Source organism: Notamacropus eugenii, chromosome 5 (genome assembly GCF_028372415.1).
Source record: "Notamacropus eugenii isolate mMacEug1 chromosome 5, mMacEug1.pri_v2, whole genome shotgun sequence".
NCBI classification, from domain to species: Eukaryota; Metazoa; Chordata; class Mammalia; order Diprotodontia; family Macropodidae; genus Notamacropus; species Notamacropus eugenii.
Genome location: NC_092876.1, coordinates 342,864,600 through 342,886,064, shown reverse-complemented (window position 1 = coordinate 342,886,064; position 21,465 = coordinate 342,864,600). Strand labels below are relative to the sequence as shown.

Below are 21,465 nucleotides of genomic sequence, written 5' to 3'. Positions count from 1 at the left end.
TCAAGAGAAAAAATGGTCATTCAGTGATATAGTCGAATTTGAAGATTTCATATTGAGGAAAAGACCAGATCTGTACTTAAAAATCTGATTTCCCAAGACAAGAATCAAGAGAAGCATGAAAAAGTAAACAGAAAAGAAAAATCATAAAAAACTCTCTACAGCTGAACTGTTTACATTACTACATGGAAAGAAAATATTTTTAACTCTTGAATCTTTTCTCAGTATTTGGGTAGCTGGAGAGATTGTACACACATACACACACACACACACATACACATAGATAGATAGAGAGTACAGGGTATGTCATATCAGAAGAGATGATATCCACACACACAAAAAAAAATAAAAATAAAAATAAAATAAAATAAAATAAAAATTAAGAGGTGAAGGAGGAAAATTCCAGGAAGAGAAAGGGAGCAATGGAACGGGGCAGGCTATAACTCATAAAAGAGATAAGAAAAATCTTATTCAATGGAGGAGATAAGGGAGAAGGGGAAAAAAATAAAGCTACTCTCCCCACATGTGGCTGAAGGAGGGAATAACATGCTCACTAAATTTGATATGAAAATTTATATACACCACAGAAAAGTAGGAGAGGAGGTGACAAGTGGAGCAAGGGGAATGTTAGAAAGAAGGGAAAATGGGAGAAGGGAATCACTAGAAATAAACACTTTTGAGAAAGGACAAGGTCAATTGTAGGGGGGAATAGTAAGGGGGGATAAGGTAGGTCAGAGGGCAATATAATTAGTATTACACAACATGATTACTATGGAAGTCTTTTGCAAAACAACACATATTTAGTCTGTACTGAATTGCTTGCCTCCTCAGTAGGGTTGGGGGGGGGGGGGAAGGAGAGGAGTTGGAATTCAAAGTATTAGAAACAAATGTTGAGAATTTTTATTGCATATAATCGGGAAATAAGAACTACAGGGATAGGGGTATGGAAAAATATCTTGCCCTGCAAGAAAAGAGAGAAGATGGGGATAGGAGAGGGGTGGGGTGTGATGGAGGGGAGGGTACATTGAGGGAAGGAATTATCAGAATGCAAGGTATTAGGAAGTGGGGGGAGGGGAGTGATAGGGAGAAAAATTGGACATGTTACAAAGTGAGGTAAAAAGCAATTAGTATTAAAACAATAGACTGAATTAATTACTAAGAATAAATCAGTGACATCTTTAGTTTGGAGAAAAGAATTTCAGTCTAAATTTCCTAGAGGGAGGTAACCTCGGGTAAAATTTGGCATTGATGGAAAAGTCAAGGTTTCAATAAAAATCTGATTTTATGATTGCCATTTAAGCAGGAACTAGAACATGTATAGAAAGACATGTAAGCCACTTAAGACTTGACTCAAAAGATGTTCCTTGGCCAAAGTGAAACTATAATCATATTTGAGACCTGGTATTTGGAACTTGCCATTTTTAGATGCTATGGGACTATTAAGTGACTGTTCTTCTGAGTCTAACTCCAGGTATGGGTAGCAAGAAAAGCGGTCTGAGCCTCCAATACATGATGCCAGTAAGCTGATGAGATGCTGGTATGAATTGCATAGGTGATCTCAAGGGCAGGGTGAGAGAGCGGCTGTTCAGCATGGGCTGAGGTAGGATTCTCCTGACTCAATTTCCCCACTGACACCTGGTAGACTTTGAGCCTGACTGAATGCAAGTGGATAATCTAATCCTGTCTGGAATTGACATGAAGTTGGGGAGATATTGTATCCCCGCAATGTCCTTACTATCAGTGGCAATTTCCTACAGTCAAAAGATTTGCAAGCTTAATACCAGACCTATTCAATTATAGTTTATGGGTAGGGGAACATCCGAGGTTGTCTAAAATTAAGCTATTAGGCATAGGACTTTAGACCAACAACAATAAGTTAGGGTCCTTTAATTCTTAGTAATACTGTGGAAACAATTAGGTCAAGAGCTTGTGAAGTTAGCAACATAAATATTATTTGTGTCTCGGTTAATGTTAAAAAAAAAATTTTTTTTCTTTTGTGGTCCATATTGTAAATGCTTTAAAAAGAAGTATCACCCAATCAAAAGTTGGAAGTGCTTTATCTGTTATAAACTGTGTTTAAAATAAATAATAATAATAATAAAAATAGTTTTGACTTCACACATTCCCTAAAATGGTGCTGGGGACCTGAAGGGATCACCAGACATCTTGAGAAATCACTGCTTTAAATGATATATGAATATCAGAAGTATAATTTTACATAAAGAATCAATAGTCACTTTTTTATATTGTTTAGTTATTTTCAAGGTTCATGGGTTTAAAGCTTTGATTTTTTTTTTCCCATTTACTTGAAGGCTGACACTTGTTAATGGAAATTAAAAATGTATTAACTGAAAAAAATGCAAGTATGTTTCGACTTACCTTTGTCTGCTCTTTTCTAATTTGCTTTAATAATGTTAAATCATTCAAATCCTTCTCTCTCTGTTCTTGAAGGGTCTTTACCACAGCTGACGTTTGCGCTATGCAGTTTTTTATTACTTTCTCCCTGCTGGCATGAGCTTCCATTAACTAAAAGAAAAAAAAGCAGAAAAAAAGAACACAAAAAAAGTGTTTAAAAATATCCTTAAATTTCAAGACCATAAAAAACCAAACTTCTTAAACTTAACTTTATAGTACAGAAGAATTTTGCTGAGTCTATTATATTTATCTATAGAAGAAAAAAAAGGCAAGAAAATCAAGCTGTGAAAAAAGTTGCAAGTTCTGCCAATCTGTAATAATCAAAGGCTAGTGAAAAAAAAATTCTTTTTCTATAGGATTTGCCTCTATAATTCTTCTTTCCTTCCTCCATTTTCCTTTTCACCTTCCTCATCCTGCCTTGACAGTTCATGTTTCTTCCTCTGACTACCCTGCATTCATTTCTTTCTCTTCTTTCTATCCCATTCTTCCTACATCATTCTCTCTTATTCTGGGTGTGGGAGGGTGAAGGAGAATAACTGGAGACATCTGAAGAGTGCTGCCACTGGGCATACTTCCCAATGTTATCCTTTCCCTCCTCTTATCTTTCCTTTTTTTCTTCTCTTGGTGTCACCTGGACTGAATAATCAAGATGTGTTGTGGGGATCAGACCTTTAGGTCCACTGTCTAAATTTATTATTATTGTCATTGTTCAATCCAGACCTGTAATTCAATGGGTATAAGGAATTCCTGGTAAAGAAACCGTACCAGTACAGATCTGTAACTGTTTTACAACTGATACCTGGAAAGTTGTCTAGGGACACTGGGAGGTTAGTGACTTGTACAGGATCACACACCTAGTATGTGTCTGGTGGGAGTTGAATTCAGGTCTTCTGGTCTCTTCAGCACAGTTCTCTACTAGACAGCACTGCTTCTCAATTGTGTCTACACTTACATAAAATCAAGATATGCACAGCATATTACCCACATCTTCAAAACCTAGGAGTGTTGTATTTGTGTGAAACATCTGTGGGAGTACTTCAGGAGTCACCCTCAGGGTACGACTGACAGACAAAAGGCAGGAAGAAATGCCCCCAGACCAAAGAATTAGAAATTGAGGGGATGCCCATCCATTGAGAAATTGGTGAACAAGCTGTGGTATACAAATGTAATGGAATACTCTTGTGCTAGAAGAAATGATGAGCAGGTAAATTTCAAAAAAACCTGGAAAGACTTACATGATGCTGAGTAAAGTGAGCAGAACTAGGAGAACATTGTACACAGTAACAACAACACTGTGGGATGATCAACTAAGGCTGACTTAGCTCTTCTCAGCAATACAATGACCCAAGATAATTCCCAAGACTCATAATGGAAAACGCTATCCACAACCAGAGAAAGAACTATGGAGTCTGAATGGAGATCAATGTATACTATTTTCACTTCTTTTTTCTTTCTCGTAGTTTTTCCCTTTTATTCATATTCTTCTTTCACAACAATGACTAATGTGGAAATACGTTTAACGTGACTGTACATGTATAACCTATACTGGATTGCTTGCTGTCTTGGAAAGAGGGAGGGAGGGAGAAAAATTTGGAACTCAAAATCTTATAAAAGTAAATGCTGAAAACTATTTTTAAATGTAATTGAAAAAAACACTATTAAATAGAGAGAAAAAGGAAATGACCCCAGATCAAAAATTTTTAAAGGACAAGTCTGTCACAACAAGTAATTCAAGCTCTTGAGAATTGTCATATTGAAACTGCTATTATTGAAGTAAAAGGCAATTATAAAAGGTCTAAACAACTAGATGTGAGAAGGTTTAAAAGGAAACCTAAGGAGGATTAAAGGATCTTAATGGCTGGTAGAATGAAGTTCTGAATCCAGAGTTTTGTGTGAATAGTTTTGAGGTCAGAATGAAGACATTTTTGAAAAATAAAAAGCAATAGTATTCAACACCACACAAAAGGAGTCATTCCATATCTATCTATCAAATTTGAATTGGATTCTTCACTCCCTCTCACACTCCTACTTTTGGGCTCCATTTTTCATCTATTGCTTTTTAGTCATTGTTTTATGGCACTGCTTCTCTACCCTTAGGTGGGAGAGAGACATCACTGAATTACAGATAGCATCTTATTTTTTTGGTTAGGTAGGATCAGCCTTCTTCTACCTCCTAAACATTTACAATCTTGGAACCTTTGTTGAGCCCATTTTTTTTAAAAAACAGCATGTTTCTATTGTGATATCTTCTGGGGTTTAAAATCCATTTGAAATAAATTTTCACACTATGGAGCAGCAAGGGAAGATGTGAACATTGAAGCAATGCATATTTCAAAAGCAAAATTAGGAATATTTATTCATAAAAGATGTACTTAAGAATACTTCAATCCCGAGTGACAAGGATGCTGATGTCAATAGTAATTATTTTGCATTTATAAGGCACTTCTAAAAGTTCACAGGCTAGTTAAACATTTACAGCTAGTAGAGGGGGAAAAAAGGGTATAAAACATATGAAGATTCATGTGTTTAGGGCAGGCTAAGAACATCTAAGCAATCAGTATCTATTAGGATAATAACAAAAATACATTTCTGTCAGTATCGATCTCTAAAATAAGAGCCTCAAAATGCATTCCTTAATGGTCTCCCTATAAAGAAGCATACCACTAGGAGTTATTTTTTAAATTCAATATAGGCACAGTGGAAAACTAAACTACATGCTCAAGGGGATTTGTCCTCAAAGAACAATGTCTAGAACTTCTAAGCAGACAGGGAAGTTAAAGAACCAATAACAGAACACATATCTGACAAAAGCTACACAAAAACTCACACGAGTCTACATTTAGTCCTACAGATTCCCTCTCTTGCTCTCACACATACTAGTGGTATCACAAATGCAAGGCATTCTCAGATTCACACAGATAGATGTTTATTGCGCAGATTTATGCACAGATATACAGCTATGCAGATGAGTGCACAGACGAGTAAATATATATGCAATTTATATAAACTTTACCCAAATTCAAATAACTATAACCATACATATTCATACACACACATAGCTAGCTTACCTTAAGTTATATCCCTCCATGTAGCCAGACATGCATGGATTGCCCAACCAGTAAGTGTTATATAAAGAGAGCTATGAATTTTCCCCCTACTATAGGGAGGGTTTTTTTTTACTTTTTTGGTATCACAGACCTCTTTGGCAGTCTTTTGAAAATCTATGGACTTCTTTTCAGAATATCTTTTAATTCATAAAATAAAATAAACAGAATTGTAAGGGGAACCAATTACATTGAAATAAATGTATTTTTCCCACATCCAAGTTCCTGGACAACCTGAAACCCTCCCACAGACCCCTCCTTTTAACACATAGATAACTGCAGTTATAGGCTTCCTGAGTATCCATCCCCTAGACCCCATGCCAATGTCAGCAGTGACCCAATGCTTAAGGGCACCTCTCTCAAACCTGCTCATTGGAACTATTGGATAGCTAAGGGAGGCATCAGATAGCTTTGGAGTTACTGTTCTAGAAACAGCATCATTCTCACACTTCAGCAATGTTGAGAAGTGTCAAGGACAATTTTGATGTTAAAAAGCCAAAAGAATATCCGAGAAGTTGCAACTACAGGGATCAGTTTCTTGCCCAAGTCAAGGTGAATATTCGCATACTGGCATAGGCACTTTGACTAGGAACTCATCTCTAACCAAGGCTACTAAGTACACAGACAGGTTGTGTGATGGAAAGAATAACTCACAAGGGATGAGAAGATACATGCTTTAGTGCTGGATGTGCCACTCCCACTGTGTGACCTCAGACAAGTAAATTCATCAAACCCTAAACTTAATACATCTGGAAAACGAGAGGATAGGTTAAATGAAGTCCAAGGAACTTCTCCAGCTCTTCATTCTGTGATGCAATCAATGATACCTATTATCATGAAGGCAGTAGGCATTCCAGGAATTTGCACATGCCAAAGATATACAGCACACACAAAGTCATATTTAAGAGAAAAGATGGGTGGGCAATTAAGAGGTTCCAGATTAGACCAAGATAGCTAGATGGAAAAAGATGGGAATGGAAAGAAACTAAGCTCGTAGACAGATGACTCTTATAGATTTAGCTGCTCCTCTCCCCCATCATATGCAATAATTGTTCTTTCCTTTTTTGGTAAGACCTGTGATTAGTAAGGAGCTCCCTAGCAAGGAATTTCCTCTACTGATCTAGATCAACAACTGCTCTACACCTTATAATCCTAGAAAATGGTTTAGAGCACTTAGAGGTAAGGTGATTTGTTCAGGGTCACATAACTAGCATGTATCAGGGATGGGACTTAAACCTTCTTAAGTCTTCTTGATTGGGAGGCTGGCCACTTTGTTGAGCTACCTAGCAGCAATATGCAATAATTTCAATGTTAAAAAAAAAAAGAACTAAAACTGTTGCAGTCAATGAAAACTAAATTAAAAATTTGGATTGTCCTTACTGACATCGTATAAACTGAAAAGTGCTTTCATAATTTTTAAAAAGCTTTTGCTTTGTAAGGAAATGATACCTTTACTAGTAAGTACTTCAAGGACAAAGAAAAACAGAGTAAAATACATAATATAAACAAAATAAATACAGCAACTGATTTTGCTGAAATCAAATTCAGCAGAAAGGCTAATAAAAAAAGCTAAAAAGCATTATTTCAAAACATCATTTTTTTCTCTTGTAAATATAGAAGATGTTATTATCTAATTTTAATTTTGGTAAGGGCCCTTTAAATATGAATGTCCTGATTTTCCAGAAGTAGATTACTTTCCCTTTTTACTGTCTTGTGAGAACTCACATATTTATCTGCCTCCCTCCCACCCCCCAATTTCTTTCTGTGATGGGTGAGGGAAATACAGGAAAAGGTGAGGAACTTCAATTTAACTTTTCTACCTCTCTGGCTTCTCATTATTCTTTCAAATGCCTTGCCATGCCAGCTAAAGTATTACTATGCTTAATATTCAATGTACTGAACTAAATATTTCCTACTGTCATCTAACTTTTAAGTTATTTGTATGATTTGTCTATTCAGCAAGAATGTTAAGACCTTAGAGGAAAAACATGGAAAATTTCTTTCCTACTGCCAAAAAACACTCAACAAGTATAGCCATGACAAGGGCTGGATGTATAGAATGTAGAACAAATACTGTTCCAGCATCTCTATCTCCTCCAAACCACCATCAGCTGGCTCTCATGTAGGAATTAATTTCTTCACATCCCCAAAGTTTTCTTTGATTCATAAAAGGTTGACCAGAACCTACTCTCAAGTATGGACAAAGAAGTTTGGGTTTTAAGTAGCATTTCTCGCCCCCCCCCCCCACCCCCCATAGCTTTTATTAAATAATTAATTTATTTCTTATTTTGTCTAAAAGGGAAAGTTAAGAGAAACTTGAAAGAAGATCCAAAAGATACACTTACAGACTCATAAAGTTGTTTACAGGTTTTGCTGGCATCAATTTTTCCTGCAAAGGAAGCTGTTGGAACCGTAGTATTTAATTCATGTACTATTCTGTCATCAATCGTCCTCATCACCTTGAGTAATTCCTATATGTATTTAAAAAATAAAAGAATAATAGTCTGAATGAAAAGTTAGAGAGCAAGTGAGCAAATTAAAGCACAATAATTCAAGGGGACATTTTGAGTCCCTTTATATCAAGGCTGGGAAAATTATGGCAAGCAGAGGAAATATTTCTTATTGCAGGTGGTGGGTGCTGTTTAAAGTTAGTTTAAGAGTTATACTTGATTATCTTCCACTAAAATTCTACTGGTAATGGCAAGGACCTTTGGTTTGCAAAGGCTATAGCAGTAGAGTATAAGCTTTGGTATAGACCAACCTGGAAAGGCTTCAAGCCCTGGTCCAATAATGAATTATTGGTCTATTGTGCAAGGACCAAACCGAACTGGCTGATTTTGGAGAGATTCTTTACCAGGCTGGCTTCCCCAGACTGATGATTTTGTTGGGCCACAGAAATTCTTGAGGACCATTTGCTGAGTTAGAGAGGTACTTCAAGCTTTATTAACAGAGGGGCATATTCACACCCACAAAATTAGAAATGGCTAAAGAACTGAAGTATATTTAATATTAAAATATGAGTATCCCTGAAAGTTTCAATCCCAAACTCCTCTCTCTTAAATAGGCTTTTTTTTAAAGGTGTTTGTATCATATTATGATTGGTTATTTATTGGTTATTTGATAAAGTGCTATGTTCTCTATTCTCAACTTTTCATTCATTCTTCAGCAACCATAGACTGTATCATGTCTGCTTTTGAAAATGAATATTGACCATCAGTCCATTTTTGTTTGCCGGGGAAAAATCTTCTTCACCTCTCTTAATTCTTAAAGCAGTCAAAGGTAAGTGTGATAAGTGTGATTCAACACAAGCAAAATATCAGGACAAAAAAAAGGGCTAAATATTTAAAGGTTCAAAAAATATCAGAGACAGCATTTGGTTCAGGAGGATTACCTGAAATTTTTCACATATTGTTTTGACAGCTATTCAAATCTGAGAGGAAGTGGAAGAGAACTGTTTTTAAAGTTTTGTTGTTTTTGGCTAAGGCAACAACTGGTCAAAAGTCCCTCAATTTTCTCTCTCCAACATCCGAAACACTCAGAAAGAAAATAAACTAAAAACTCCAAACACTCAACTGAAACAAATATATCAGCTTAGAGATGACAACAATACAGCTAGTTAACAGTAATAGCTAAAAATGAAATATAACACCTTAAGGTTTGAGAAGCACTTTACAAATATTCTCTCATTTGATCCTCACAACAACTGAGAGAGGTAGGTGTCATTATTAATCTCACTTCAAAGTTGAAGAAGCTGAAACAGATGGAGGTTAAGTGATTTGCCCCAGGTCACACAGCTAATAAAGGTCTGAAGATGGATGTGAACACATTTTTTCCCTGCCTCTAGGTCCAGAGCTCTATCCACTAAGACATCAAGATGATGGGCATGAAAGAAGGCATAGGTCTCCCTTTATCCTGCAGTGTTTATATAATTTCACTTGCTAATCAGTTACATTCCATCATCCCTCTCCCTTCCCCACTTCCTAGCTCCTAGAAATGGAATGATACTTAGAAATTTACTTGATAAGTAATCAATTATCCAATTTAACTCAAAAATACTTCCCTGAAGTTAATATCCCTTTGTGTTTGTCCCTTTACTGCCAAATTTCTCAAATGTCATTCATGTACTGCCTGTTTCACTAAATCAAGTCTTTTATACCCTGGAATCTGGACTCCATTCCTCAACACTTCATTAACACTTGCCAAGTCCAATGGTCTTTTCTCAGTCGTCATTATTATCCTTGAAATAAACTGCCTTGGAAAGGCCAGCAAATTCACATCATTAAAGGATAGCTTACAATATCTAAAAACCAAACTCCTAAAGGAAGCCTGTTTTGGCTTGAGAACATTGGCTTACTCAATGCACACTCTGTCCATTTTGCCTTTTAGACTTTGCTCACACCATTTTCTTGGCCTGGAATGACTTCCTCTAACCTTTGCCTATTCAAATACTGTTTAACCTTCAATGCTTAAAAAATCCTCCTCTATGAAGACTGCCCTCATCAATTCAGCAGAGCACTAATACAAACTTTTAATTTCACTGAATTCGTCAGAACACACATATTGGTCTTCATTTCCCACCTTTAATCAATCTCTTTCATTCTTTTCTGAATACAGCATTTGTAGTCAGTACCATACTATAACAGTGAAATGTTTCAAAAACTTTGCTCACAACCCTTCGAGATAGGTAATTATTAATAAATTAGCAGGACCTCAAAATTGGAAAAGGTTAAGGGAACCTAGAAAGGGAGATCCAAAAGCTATATTTACAGGCTTAGAAAGTTGTTTTCAGGTTTAACTGGCATTAATTTTCCCTACAAAGGAAGTTATCATAACTGGAGTGTCTAATTTCCACACTATTTTTGTCCTCAATTGTCTTCATCCTGGTTAACATGGTTAACTGACCCAGAAGTATATGGTCTGTACAATCTGTACATGTATTGCCTGTACAACATCCCAAACTAGTGACTATCTCTCCTCTGTAAGAAGAGTTTCAGTGGTGGAAAGAAGACTGTGTCTGTCAGGGCATTCCTTTCTACTTTTGGAAAGATCAACTTTATTTAGGAAGTTTTTCCTCATATGGAGCTGAAATCTCCCTCTCTGCACCAGCTGCTCCTAGTTCTGTCCTTTGGGCCAAATAAATCTACATGATAACAACATGGTGTCTCTATACCATAGACAGTATACTAGATCTGTAGTCAGGGGTTTGGGCTCAAATCTGTTCTCCTCTCTACTACATGTGTGAACCACTATGGGTCTGTCTCTCTCTTTCTAACTTGTAAAATAAAAACAAGAATATCTAACATTTACATATGACTTTAAAGTTTACAAAACAGTTACACATATCATCTCATTTGATCCTCACAACTACCCTGTGAAATAGGTGCCATTATTATTTCCATTTTGTAGATGAGGGAACTGAGATTGAACAAGATTAAAACATACTTGGAGAGTACCAGAATGCTAGTAAGTATTGGAGACAGGACTGGAATTCAGGTCTTCCTGACTCCAAATCCAGTCTTCTACCAACTAATCCACCTAACTTCCTGTAAAATAAGAGCTGGGCTAGATGATCTTTAAGGCCTCTTCTTGCTCTAAATGTTATAAAATGCTTAAATTATCATTATATCTATTTTCCCACTGAAGAAAGTGAGGCCCAGAGAAATAAGTAACTTGCCCAAAACAGCATTATTTTCATCACACCAATACTAACTATGTATGTTATTTATCACTTCCCACAATTCCTAAGTTCCTTAGCTTTGTACTGAATCTCTGCAGGCTGAATTCCTACCCACCCATCAAGACCACCTGTTATGTGATGCTTTCTTCCTTCATCACCCCTAAAACAGTGAAAACACTCGCTCTTCTCAATCACCATTGCACCTGGATTGTACCTCTCCTAGGGCACTTATTATACCACTTGAGGACTGTGAAGAAAGAAGCTATTCCAAAATTATTGGAGAAAGAAGATAGGAAAACGGATATGTGGTGATTCTGCTGCAAACTAACAAAGTACTGCTGCTTGTTGATCTGATGTTAACATCAGAGAGGGCTGCTGACAAGCTGACGTGGAAAACCTCTTAAGGCCTGCTTTTATCTGATGACTACTACCAACTTATGCCAGTTCTACAGAGAATAAATAATACTGACAGAAGGAAGTTAAAAAGGAGTGCTATGAAGTCCTGACCAAGCTGGGCTTTTATACTTAATTTCACTGAATTCATCTGAAAGCAAAGGTAGGGGCTTGGAAATCAAGTGCAAATTTGCAGGGTTTTTTTTCTTCTTTAGCTATGTAGGGGAAAATATGATAGAAGAAGGGATAGAACTAGACAGAGCTGCTCAACTCTTATCTTCCTTTCTTTTTTCCTGACAAGAATAATGGTCCTTAGCCTGGAAGGAAGAGAATAAATACGGTCAATAGTTGATAACCAAGAGAAGTAAGGGGATAGTGAGAGAGCACTTAGCTATTCTTGCTGAGTTCACATTACCTGTCCCAGATGAACTGCGTCCTCAGGCACTGAAAGAACCACTGGACAGTGGTTAAGCTATCCATTAGACATGTAGGTAGCTCAGTGGATAGAGTACTGGGCCTGGAGTCAGGAAGACCTGAGTTCAAATACAGCCTCAGACACTTTCTATGGTGTGACCCTGTGCAAGTCATTTAGCTTCTGGTTCATTTTCCTCAAATGCAAAATGGGAAACCATAACAGCACCTACCTTTCAGTGCTGAGAGGAGGACGAAATGAGACAATATTTGTGAATAGTGCTTAGTGCAATGCCTGGCACATACTAAGTGCTTAATAAATGCTTGTTCCTTTCCCTCCAAGACACTGTCAGGGATCTCTGAAAAACTGGGACCAATGGTAGAGGGATCACAAGATTAGGGAAAAACAAATGCCTGGATTTTCAAGGGAATCTACAAAGCTGAACTGAACTGACAATGTCACTCTTTTATCCAACGACACCAGGGGCTCCCTATTTCCTCCAGGATCAAATATAAAGTGCTTTGGTATTTAAAAGCTTTCCCACCTTTCTGGCCTTCCTACAACTCAGTCCCTACTCCACACTATGACCCAGCCATACTGGCCTGATGTGCTATATGCCCCATCTCTGCACCTTTGCCTAAATGGCTCAGGCTCCTAACTCCTACCTTTCAGAATCCATGCCTCTGTTCAAGATTGAGCTTCTCTAGGAAGCCTTTCCTGCCTTCCCAGATATTTTGGTAGAGCCTGCCCCTTCACAGCTACCTCGCAGCTATTCTGCATGAATCTTAAATATACTCAAAGTTACAGTAATTATAATAAATTGTGAGCTTCTTGAGGGTAAGAACTCTTCCTGCTTTTCTTTGTATTCTCAATTCAGTCCAGTGCCTGGCATAAGGACTCAAAAAATGCATCCAGATGGACTCAGTTCTTGGAAAATTGTATAACTATTACTAATGGGACAGATCCTGCTGTTCTTCAGTAGTTTCAGTCATGTCTGACTCTTCATAACCTCATTTGGGGTTGTCGCTGCAAAGATAATGCATTGCTTTGTCATTTTCTTCTCCAGCTCATTTTACAAATGAGAACTGAGGCAAACAGTGTAGTTATTCATTCACTAGTAAGCATTTGAGGCCAGATCTGAACTCACACCTTCCTGACTCCAGGCCCAGCGCTCTAAAGGGATTGCTAGTGAGCAGATAAGGTGGCTTTAGTAAGTTTTTTCTTCTTTAGTTATATAGGGGAAAATATGATAGAAGAATAAATATGAATCACAAAGCATTAGAGTTAGAATCTGAGTCACGAAGATCTGAATTAAAGTCCTACCTTAGCTACACTTAACTTTGTAAGACTCTATCGACTACAAGTTGCAGAGAAGGGGCTGATGTGCATTGGTAGAGCAAACCCCTCATGAGGAACTCCCTATACTGATGAAATCACAAGCCTGGTTAAAAAAAATGACAAAGATGCAGCATTGGCTTCACCAAGAACAGGTAGTGTCAGATTAATTTGATTTTTCTTTTTTAAATTGGGTTAGAAAACTGGCAGACTGAGAGAATGCTATAGATATAACTTACTTAGATTTTAGCAAAACACTTAAGAATTGCATTTTAAGTCTTGTAAAAATGAGAAAGAGATCTGAACTAGAAGAGATTACAACTGGACAGATATGGAGCTGGTTGTGCAGCTAGACTCAAAGAATAGTCATTAACACTTCAATTTTAACCTGGCAGCTCTCCAATAGAATTTTCCTGGACCTGTGCTTGATGCAGTCTTGTTTAATATTTTAAGCAACTATTTAGTTAAAGGAATATATGATATGCCTCATAGAACTACATAAGGCCCAAAGCTGGAAGGGATAGCCAAATCACTGAGTTAAAGAAATAAAATACAAAAATATCTTGACAGGTTAGAATACTGAGCCATACTGAGTTAAGGCATGTATATCTAAATGTATATGTTTGAATATGTGTGTGTATTCAACAAAGATAAATGTGAATTCTTACACATGTTCAAAAGATCAACTGCACAAGATAGGGAAGGCTTGGCTAGAGAACAGTTCAGTTAGAGAAAAATCTAAGTATAAGACAAGTTCAATATAAGTAAAGCACATGATATAGCATGCAAGAAAACTAATGCCTTTCTGAGGCAATAAGCTTTGGTCTGATATCTGGAGTATTGTATTCAGTTCTGGGAGCATTTTTTGAAGGACACTGATAAGCTAGAATGCATAGAGAGGACAATCAGAATGATAAAGAGCCTCTAGTTCACGCAATAGGAGGATTAGGCTATTGAGCCTGGAGAAGGGAGTTATGATTGCCATCTTCAAGTATCTGAAGGGCTCTCATAAAGGGATGGCTCTGCTTTGTCCGCAGAAGGCAGAAGCAGGAGTAAAGGTCAGAAGTTGCAAAAAGGCAAATTTAGGGTTAATGTAAAGAAAAGCTTCCCAAGTGGAATGGGCTACCATGGGAGGCAATGGTTTCTCTCTCACTGGAGGCCTGCCCTTGTCAGGCATACTGAAGAAGGAATTCTTGTTTGGGGATGGGATGAACCGGAAAGCCACTACACAACTCTTTCAGCTTTGAAATTCTTTGAGTTTCTATTTGGATTTCTGGACCTCAGCTTAAAACATAGGAAAGAAGAGCTATTCACCAGGGCTGGGTTATATCTAAAGAGATCTAGTAAAAATCTGCCCAGAGTATTACAAATTTCATTTAAATTGAAAAGGGGAAGAAGAAAATAGCCACTGATTCCATATAACCAGATAACACAGAAAGTAGCTAAACTCAGAAGGATATCTCAGTAAGAAAGACTGTAGAGGTCCACATGAACAGATAGCTACTGTTTTTTAAGGTTTTGGATTATTGTAGGGCTTTTCCCATTTTATGTCCCTAGAATTGCTCAAACAATAGAGGTATAAAAAGCACCTGACTCGCATGCTACAACTACTTAAACCTAGGCAGAATAATTCAGTGAAGTGTGCTGGATCTGCAATCATATAATGTGGTTTTGACTGTCAATTGCTAGTTGTGCCATGTTGGGAATGTCACTCACACTATCCTTGCCACAGCTTCTACATCTGTAAAATAAGGAGTTTGTAATAAATTGAAAGTATTAATGTGCTCCTATTTTATGGAAAACTATTATGAGGAAATCTTAATTTACAAAAATAACTTATGGAAATTACCCTTTAAAAACTGGCATATACATACACTCACACACACACAGACACACACACATATATACTATAAGACCATGAAGAACTGATGTGACACTAAAATATATCAACAGCTACTAAAAGCTTTAATTGGAGAGTTTAAAAAGAAACTTTTTAAAAGAAACTTCTAAAAGCTTGGAGGGATGGTCTATAAGCAGAAGGACCATCTATCTTGAGATAGAGGAAACAGACAGAATTTTAATACATAGGTACATGTGGTTTGCTTCTTTCTCCCATAGCTTTAGACACAAAGGCCAGAGCAACTCCAGATCTACGTCCAGTTGCCTGCATATCCTTTACACCTCCACTCCATTGTTTAACACTGCTTCAAATTGAGCTTATAACATTCCTTCTAAATTCGTTCTTCTTTCTGACTTTCCTATTTTCACCATGGGTACCACCATTCACCCAGTCACCTTGGTTTGAAACTCTGGTGTTGTTTCCGACTCACTCATCTACTCCACATTTGCTCATTCTAAGAGTTCCAAAGCTATATTGGTTCTGTGTCTGTGGTAGCTTTCTTCCCTGTCTCTTCGGCTTTAATGTCACCATCCCCTTATTACTACCATAGTGAACTATAGCAATAGTTCCCAACAGGACTTCCTGCTTTCATCTTCTTCCTCCTCCAACCTCTTTCTTTATGCTTATCTTCCTTCTATTTTTAGGAAGTATATCTGAAGACACACTTATCTTTCATACATGATATCCTTATATCTAGCCTGTTACTCTTCTCAAAATACACTAATTTCCTATTTTCTAAACCAGTAAATCTCATTCAGAACCCTCACATTCAGAACCCTCCAAAGTCTGCCAGTACCTTACTTTTACAACTTTACAATTTTTACTTTTATCTTCCATGTATACTACAGCCCAAACATAGCAGACTACTAGGCATTACCTGTGAATGCTTTCCTACCTCAGTAACTTTCCTTATCACAAAAGTCAATCAGGTAGGGAAAGGTAAACTGGGCCATCTTTTGTCTCAATTCTTACCTAGCCCTTAGTCACTGAATGGATATTGCCTTAAAAAGAGAGAGAGAAAGAGAAAGAGAGAGAGAGAGAAAGAGAGAGAGAGAGAGAGATCTGGGAAAAGCCTTAATTTGGAAAGGCCAAAGCCACCCATCACATTCTGGGTCATCACCAGCCATCTTGATTTTTGTCTTTGCCACTGGACTTAGAAGGCTCTGGAGGAGAGAGTGACTGATGACTTTGTGTAGCTCCTCCTCACTTAAATCCAATTCATCTCAAGTCAAGATGGCACATTCCGGATGTTATCTGCCCTTTTTGAGAAGGAAGGACAAACAACAACCAGCTCTATTTATGTTGTTCCAAATGTTTAGAATGTTTCCCTTTCCTCCTTCTCCCCAATGTCTTCATCTTTCTTTTAAAATCCAACTCAAGGATGACCTCTTCCATGAAGCCTTTCTTCCCAGTCAGTAATGATATTTTTCTCATCAGGCATAATTTTATTTGCAACTCTCCTGAACTTTTTATTGATAAGAGCATTTACTAAGAGCAACTGTAGTAAACAATGGCGAGGTTCTGGAAGGGAGGTAGTATTTAGATAACATGGTCCTTTTCCTCAGAGAGCTTTCAGTATAATGGGAAAATAATACAGAAAACATAAGCACGTTAAGGAGTTGCAAGATACTGTTCTATAAAATCTGGGAGAGGAAGATCATTACTGGCAAAAGATATAAAAAACCTTCAGAGAAGTAGAAGGTAGCATTAGATTTGGGCTTTAAAGGACTTACACCAAGTATAAGTAACTGATATTCCCTTCATTTTTAGTTTGATAGTAAAGGGATTAAAGTCCATTGGTTAAGGCAGGAATTGTGGGGTCATAAAAAGGGAAAGCTGAGAACCCCAATTCCCCTGTCTTCCAAATTTGCCTAAGTTCAGTCTTGATACTTTCAATTCTCTTTGCACAAATTACATGTGTTTGGATAGTTTTACCTACTTTCCAGCAACAGTATATATGGAGCAGAGAAAACAAAGTTAGCATGCAGAAAGTGCTTCCTTATGGATTTATGATGTAGCTAATTATCATGTGTTCTATCTTGAAGGATACATGTGTAGAAAGCATAATGGAAAGGGAAGTCAGAATATAGCATTCACATACTAACTTTATGAGCTTGGACAAGGCAACTTCTTTAGGCTTCAGTTTCTTCATCTAGAAAATTAGAGAGTTGGATTAGATGATCTTTAAATCACAACCCTCAACTCTAAAATTCTAAGATTCTTGTTAAAATGAAGTTATCTGTATATCTGTGAATCTGTATTTGTCTGACAGTGGGGGGAGCTTTGCCAATGGTTCTATGCACACAGTAGGAACTCAAACAGAACCTTACACTATCTTAAATCTTTCCTCACTTCCTCTCAGAGGTTCCAAAGCAAGGAAGGCCCTAACTAGAAAGATAGTTTAGTCCTTGCCTTTTTTAACTTTGTTTTTCTTATCTACAAAACACTCAAATCTTGGTAACAATCTTTCAATGGAAAATATTTTATGGAAATGATATTTTATGGATAATCAAAACATTGGAGAAATAAAGATTATTAGCAAGAATATTATGGCAATGACTAAGTCACTGACCACTCAAAGACAAGAAAACTGAATGCTGTGTCATCCGCACAGTATGTCACAACTATTTCATTATAACGGAAATTTATTACTCTTATATCATGGAAAAGATTCAATTAAACAACTGTTTATCAGCGCCTACTACAGGTGGTAGGGGTGGGAAATACAAAGACAAAAATGAAAATAATTCCAGTTCTCAAAGAGATTACATTCCCAAGAAGGAAACAACATGTACACAGATAAGTAAATACAAAGTAAACACAAAGTAATTATGGGGCAATTCCTAACCATTGGTAATAATCAAGAAGACTTTTTGCAGGAGATGGCAACAGAAATGAATCTTGGAGTCAGAGTTGAAAAGGTGAAGAGAAAATGTTACAGGAATGGGAAAGGCCTGTGCAAGAATATGGGAATGGGGGATGGAATGTTTTCTATAGGGAATGGAAAAGTAATGCTTAGGAAGCAGGACACAGACTCAGTGGATACAGATTGAAGATTAAAAGGGACTAATTCCACCCCAAGAGATAAAATCAAGGGCACAAATAGAGAAATTGGTCTTATCTAGAAGGACCCTATCTTTCTGAGACTGGATTAAAGGAGAGAACTAAGAATAATATTGAGGGAATCTGAGCTTTGGAGACCATCTAGTCCAGAACCATCACTTTACAGATGAGAAAACTGAGGGCCCAAGAGATAAAAGTGATTTGCCCAAAGTCATTCTAGAAGTCAGGATTCAAACCCATGTCTTCTGACTCCAAATTCAGTTATTTCTATTCTACCACATTGGAATACAGGAGAAAGAAGTATAAACAAACTATAGTAACCCTAAAGAAATTTTTTTAAACAAAGTTCCAAAATTATAGCACTGGAGGGGAATTTAAGAGATTATCTAATCCAATCTCCTTTAATGGATAAGGAAACTAGTGCTGGGGGAAGTGGAGTCAAACTGCTCAAATTCATAACTAGAATAATGTCCTTCCTTTCTATGTTTTTTCATGCCCTGAAAAAATAAAAAAAATTTGATGAAAAACAATCTTGTGACATATCTATTGCTCATAAAATGGAACAATTTCATAAATTAAAAAAAATTAACTATTTTTAAAAGTCTGTAATAAAAGGACATCCCAAAACATAGAATGCAAACTCTTTGACTGCAGGAACTAATTAATTTTTAATTGCTAGATTCATAGTACTTTATGCACAGTAGATAGTTTCAGACCTCCCCTACTGAGTACCCTATCATAGGGCATTCTTCCTGTAGGAGCCTCAGGAATGTTGAAATGGTATAAATTGGACTAAATGACACTTGAGTCCCTTCCAGATCTCAGATTCTAGGTTCCTACAGAAAAGTCAATACATCTCATGAAGCTGGAATTTCGGAAAAGCAGGACAGAACCTCTGGCTGTACTAGAGTGGTTGACTTGGGTATAGAGAAGCTACAAGTTTGCTTGGAACGTGTCAGTCAACTTTACATAGAAAAACAATTTGTAAAAAGAACAGGCAGTACTCCTAGCTTAGTGACACAAATCTAAATGTATATCACAAGAGATCATACAAAAGAGTAAACAAACCTATTACTCATAAAGAGAGAAGGTAAGTTAGTAATATTATTTTCTTATACAAAGAACATCCCATTGAAGTGGTTCAGCCATTCTGGAAGGCAGTTTAGAACTATGTCCTAAAACTTTTAAACTGTGCCTATCATCTGACCCAGCAAAACTGTTCCTAGATTAATACTCCCAGATATCAAAAGAAGAGGAGATCAGGATGCACCCCAAGAATGTTGGGGTACCACCTGAAATGATGAGGAATAGACATGTGGGTCCCATTGTTCAGACAGTCTCCAAGTTAAAGATATTTATTGGTTTGACTCATCCAAGTGGTACTGGTTCTTACATGAGAAAAACAGAGTGATTAGTCATGGTAGTGGTCTTGATTTAAATACAATTTGGGGGGATAGAGAATGCCTGGGAAAAATCAGGTAATCTGGAAATGCCTTTATCATACAGACAAGCAAAAGAAGGAGAAAACTATTCCAGGATATTGCCTAGTCCAAACAGGTAAGTCAAGAGAACAGGAAAGGTGAGGGGAAAGAGTTCTCAGGTTAATTGGCAGTCCAGTGTGAAATCATACAGTCAAATCCATGCTGAAGGGCTTCAATGCACAGTCTCCTTTGACTGCTTTTTGGCTGGTCACATCCTACATCTTGTTTGCTCAGTCTGTCTCAAGCACCCTGTCTGCCTCACTTCATCACTATCTACAAAATATTTATAAGTCTTTGTATGCTGGCAAAGAATTGGGAACTGAGTCCACAAACTGGAGAGTGGCTGAACAAGTTATGGTATGATTGTGATGGAATACTATTGTGCTGAAAGAAGTGATGAAAAGTGTCAGACAAACTCTGGGAAAACTTGTACAAACTGACGCAGCTGTGGTGAGAAGAACCAAAAGCACAATTTATAATAACAATATTATAAAGACAAAAAACTTTGAAAGACCTGGGAACTCTGATCAATCACGATTCTAAAGGATTCATGATGAAACATGCTGCCCACATCCTGACAGAGAGATAGTGTTCTCAGAGTGCAGACTGAGATATTGCTATTGTCAGAAGGTTGTTCCGATTACAGTGGAAATGTCAGGGGCCTGGCAGTTATGTGACTTGGGTCTGGTACTAGTTCTGCCACTAAATAGCAGTGTGACCTTGATCAAAGCATTTCACCTCTCAGGGCCCTAGTTTCCTCACCTGTAACATGAGGAAGGCTGAATCAGATGAAGATATCTTCTAACTCTGCCAGATTATGCTCATATGACATACTTACATGAGGAACAGTTTTAAGAAAATGTTTATGGCTAAGAAAACAAGAGAAAACACTGGTAAAGGAGAGTGAAACATGCAAATTTTAGATGACTTAGAAAAACAAATAGTGGCACATAATCTGTAAAAATGACCTACAAAGATCATTTCCATCTGTTTGCTAAATGTATACACTGTGAATAGTTTGCCTCAATTAGGAAAACCTAGGTTTCAAAGTTCTGCCTCTAACACATAATGGCTGTACGACTGCCAATCACTCAGGCTTATCAAGTGTACCCTGGGCAACTCTCTAAGGCTGTAAAGTGCAGAACAGTCACCCATGTGCGTTGACTGATGGAATGTCCTCACCTGAAAATTCCCTATACTAATGAAATCACATATGTAAAATATAAAATCTTATGTTTGCTAGAATAGTCACTGCAACTACATGTCCTACTGAAATTGGAGCAGTGATATCTTCTTAAAATGTATGGATGGAATAAGCATTTATTAAGTGGTTACTATGTGCCAGGCAATGAATTTGAACTCAAGTCCTTCCTGACTCCAGGTTTGGCACCAACCTGCTGCTTCTGCCTCTTCTGAAAGACCTTAGGAGTCTGATCTGCAAAATACAGGGGTGGCCCAAATGGCCTCCAAGGACAAGTCTACTTGTAATATTGTACAAGATATATGACATTAATATTTCCGTGTAATGGATATCTAAACTTAGGCCCAGTATGCAATTTTCTTTAGCAAGACCAGACTACTCTTAAATCTCATACATTTGAATAAACATTTATCTTTAGAGTACATCTGCATACACATGGAAAATGCTAATTTCGTTGTGTACAGAGAATAAGATTTTATAACACCTA

General features: G+C 37.2%; 1 protein-coding gene across 2 annotated transcripts in view; it reads right to left on the bottom strand.

Moving 5' to 3' along the window:
- MIX23 (mitochondrial matrix import factor 23) overlaps nucleotides 1–21,465 on the bottom strand; it is a 40,517-nt gene that overhangs the window by 16,595 nt on the left and 2,457 nt on the right. The window contains exons 1-3 of one of the 2 annotated variants that reach the window (XM_072613813.1): nucleotides 20,540–20,646; nucleotides 7,862–7,987; nucleotides 2,377–2,523 (exon numbers count right to left, since the gene is read on the bottom strand). In XM_072613813.1, the coding sequence (XP_072469914.1) occupies nucleotides 2,377–2,523; nucleotides 7,862–7,987; nucleotides 20,540–20,548 (282 nt within the window). In that variant the 5' untranslated portion in view covers nucleotides 20,549–20,646. Of the gene's footprint in view, nucleotides 1–2,376; nucleotides 2,524–7,861; nucleotides 7,988–20,539; nucleotides 20,647–21,465 lie in introns of those variants that run through there. The other variant, XM_072613812.1, reaches the window with a different exon arrangement.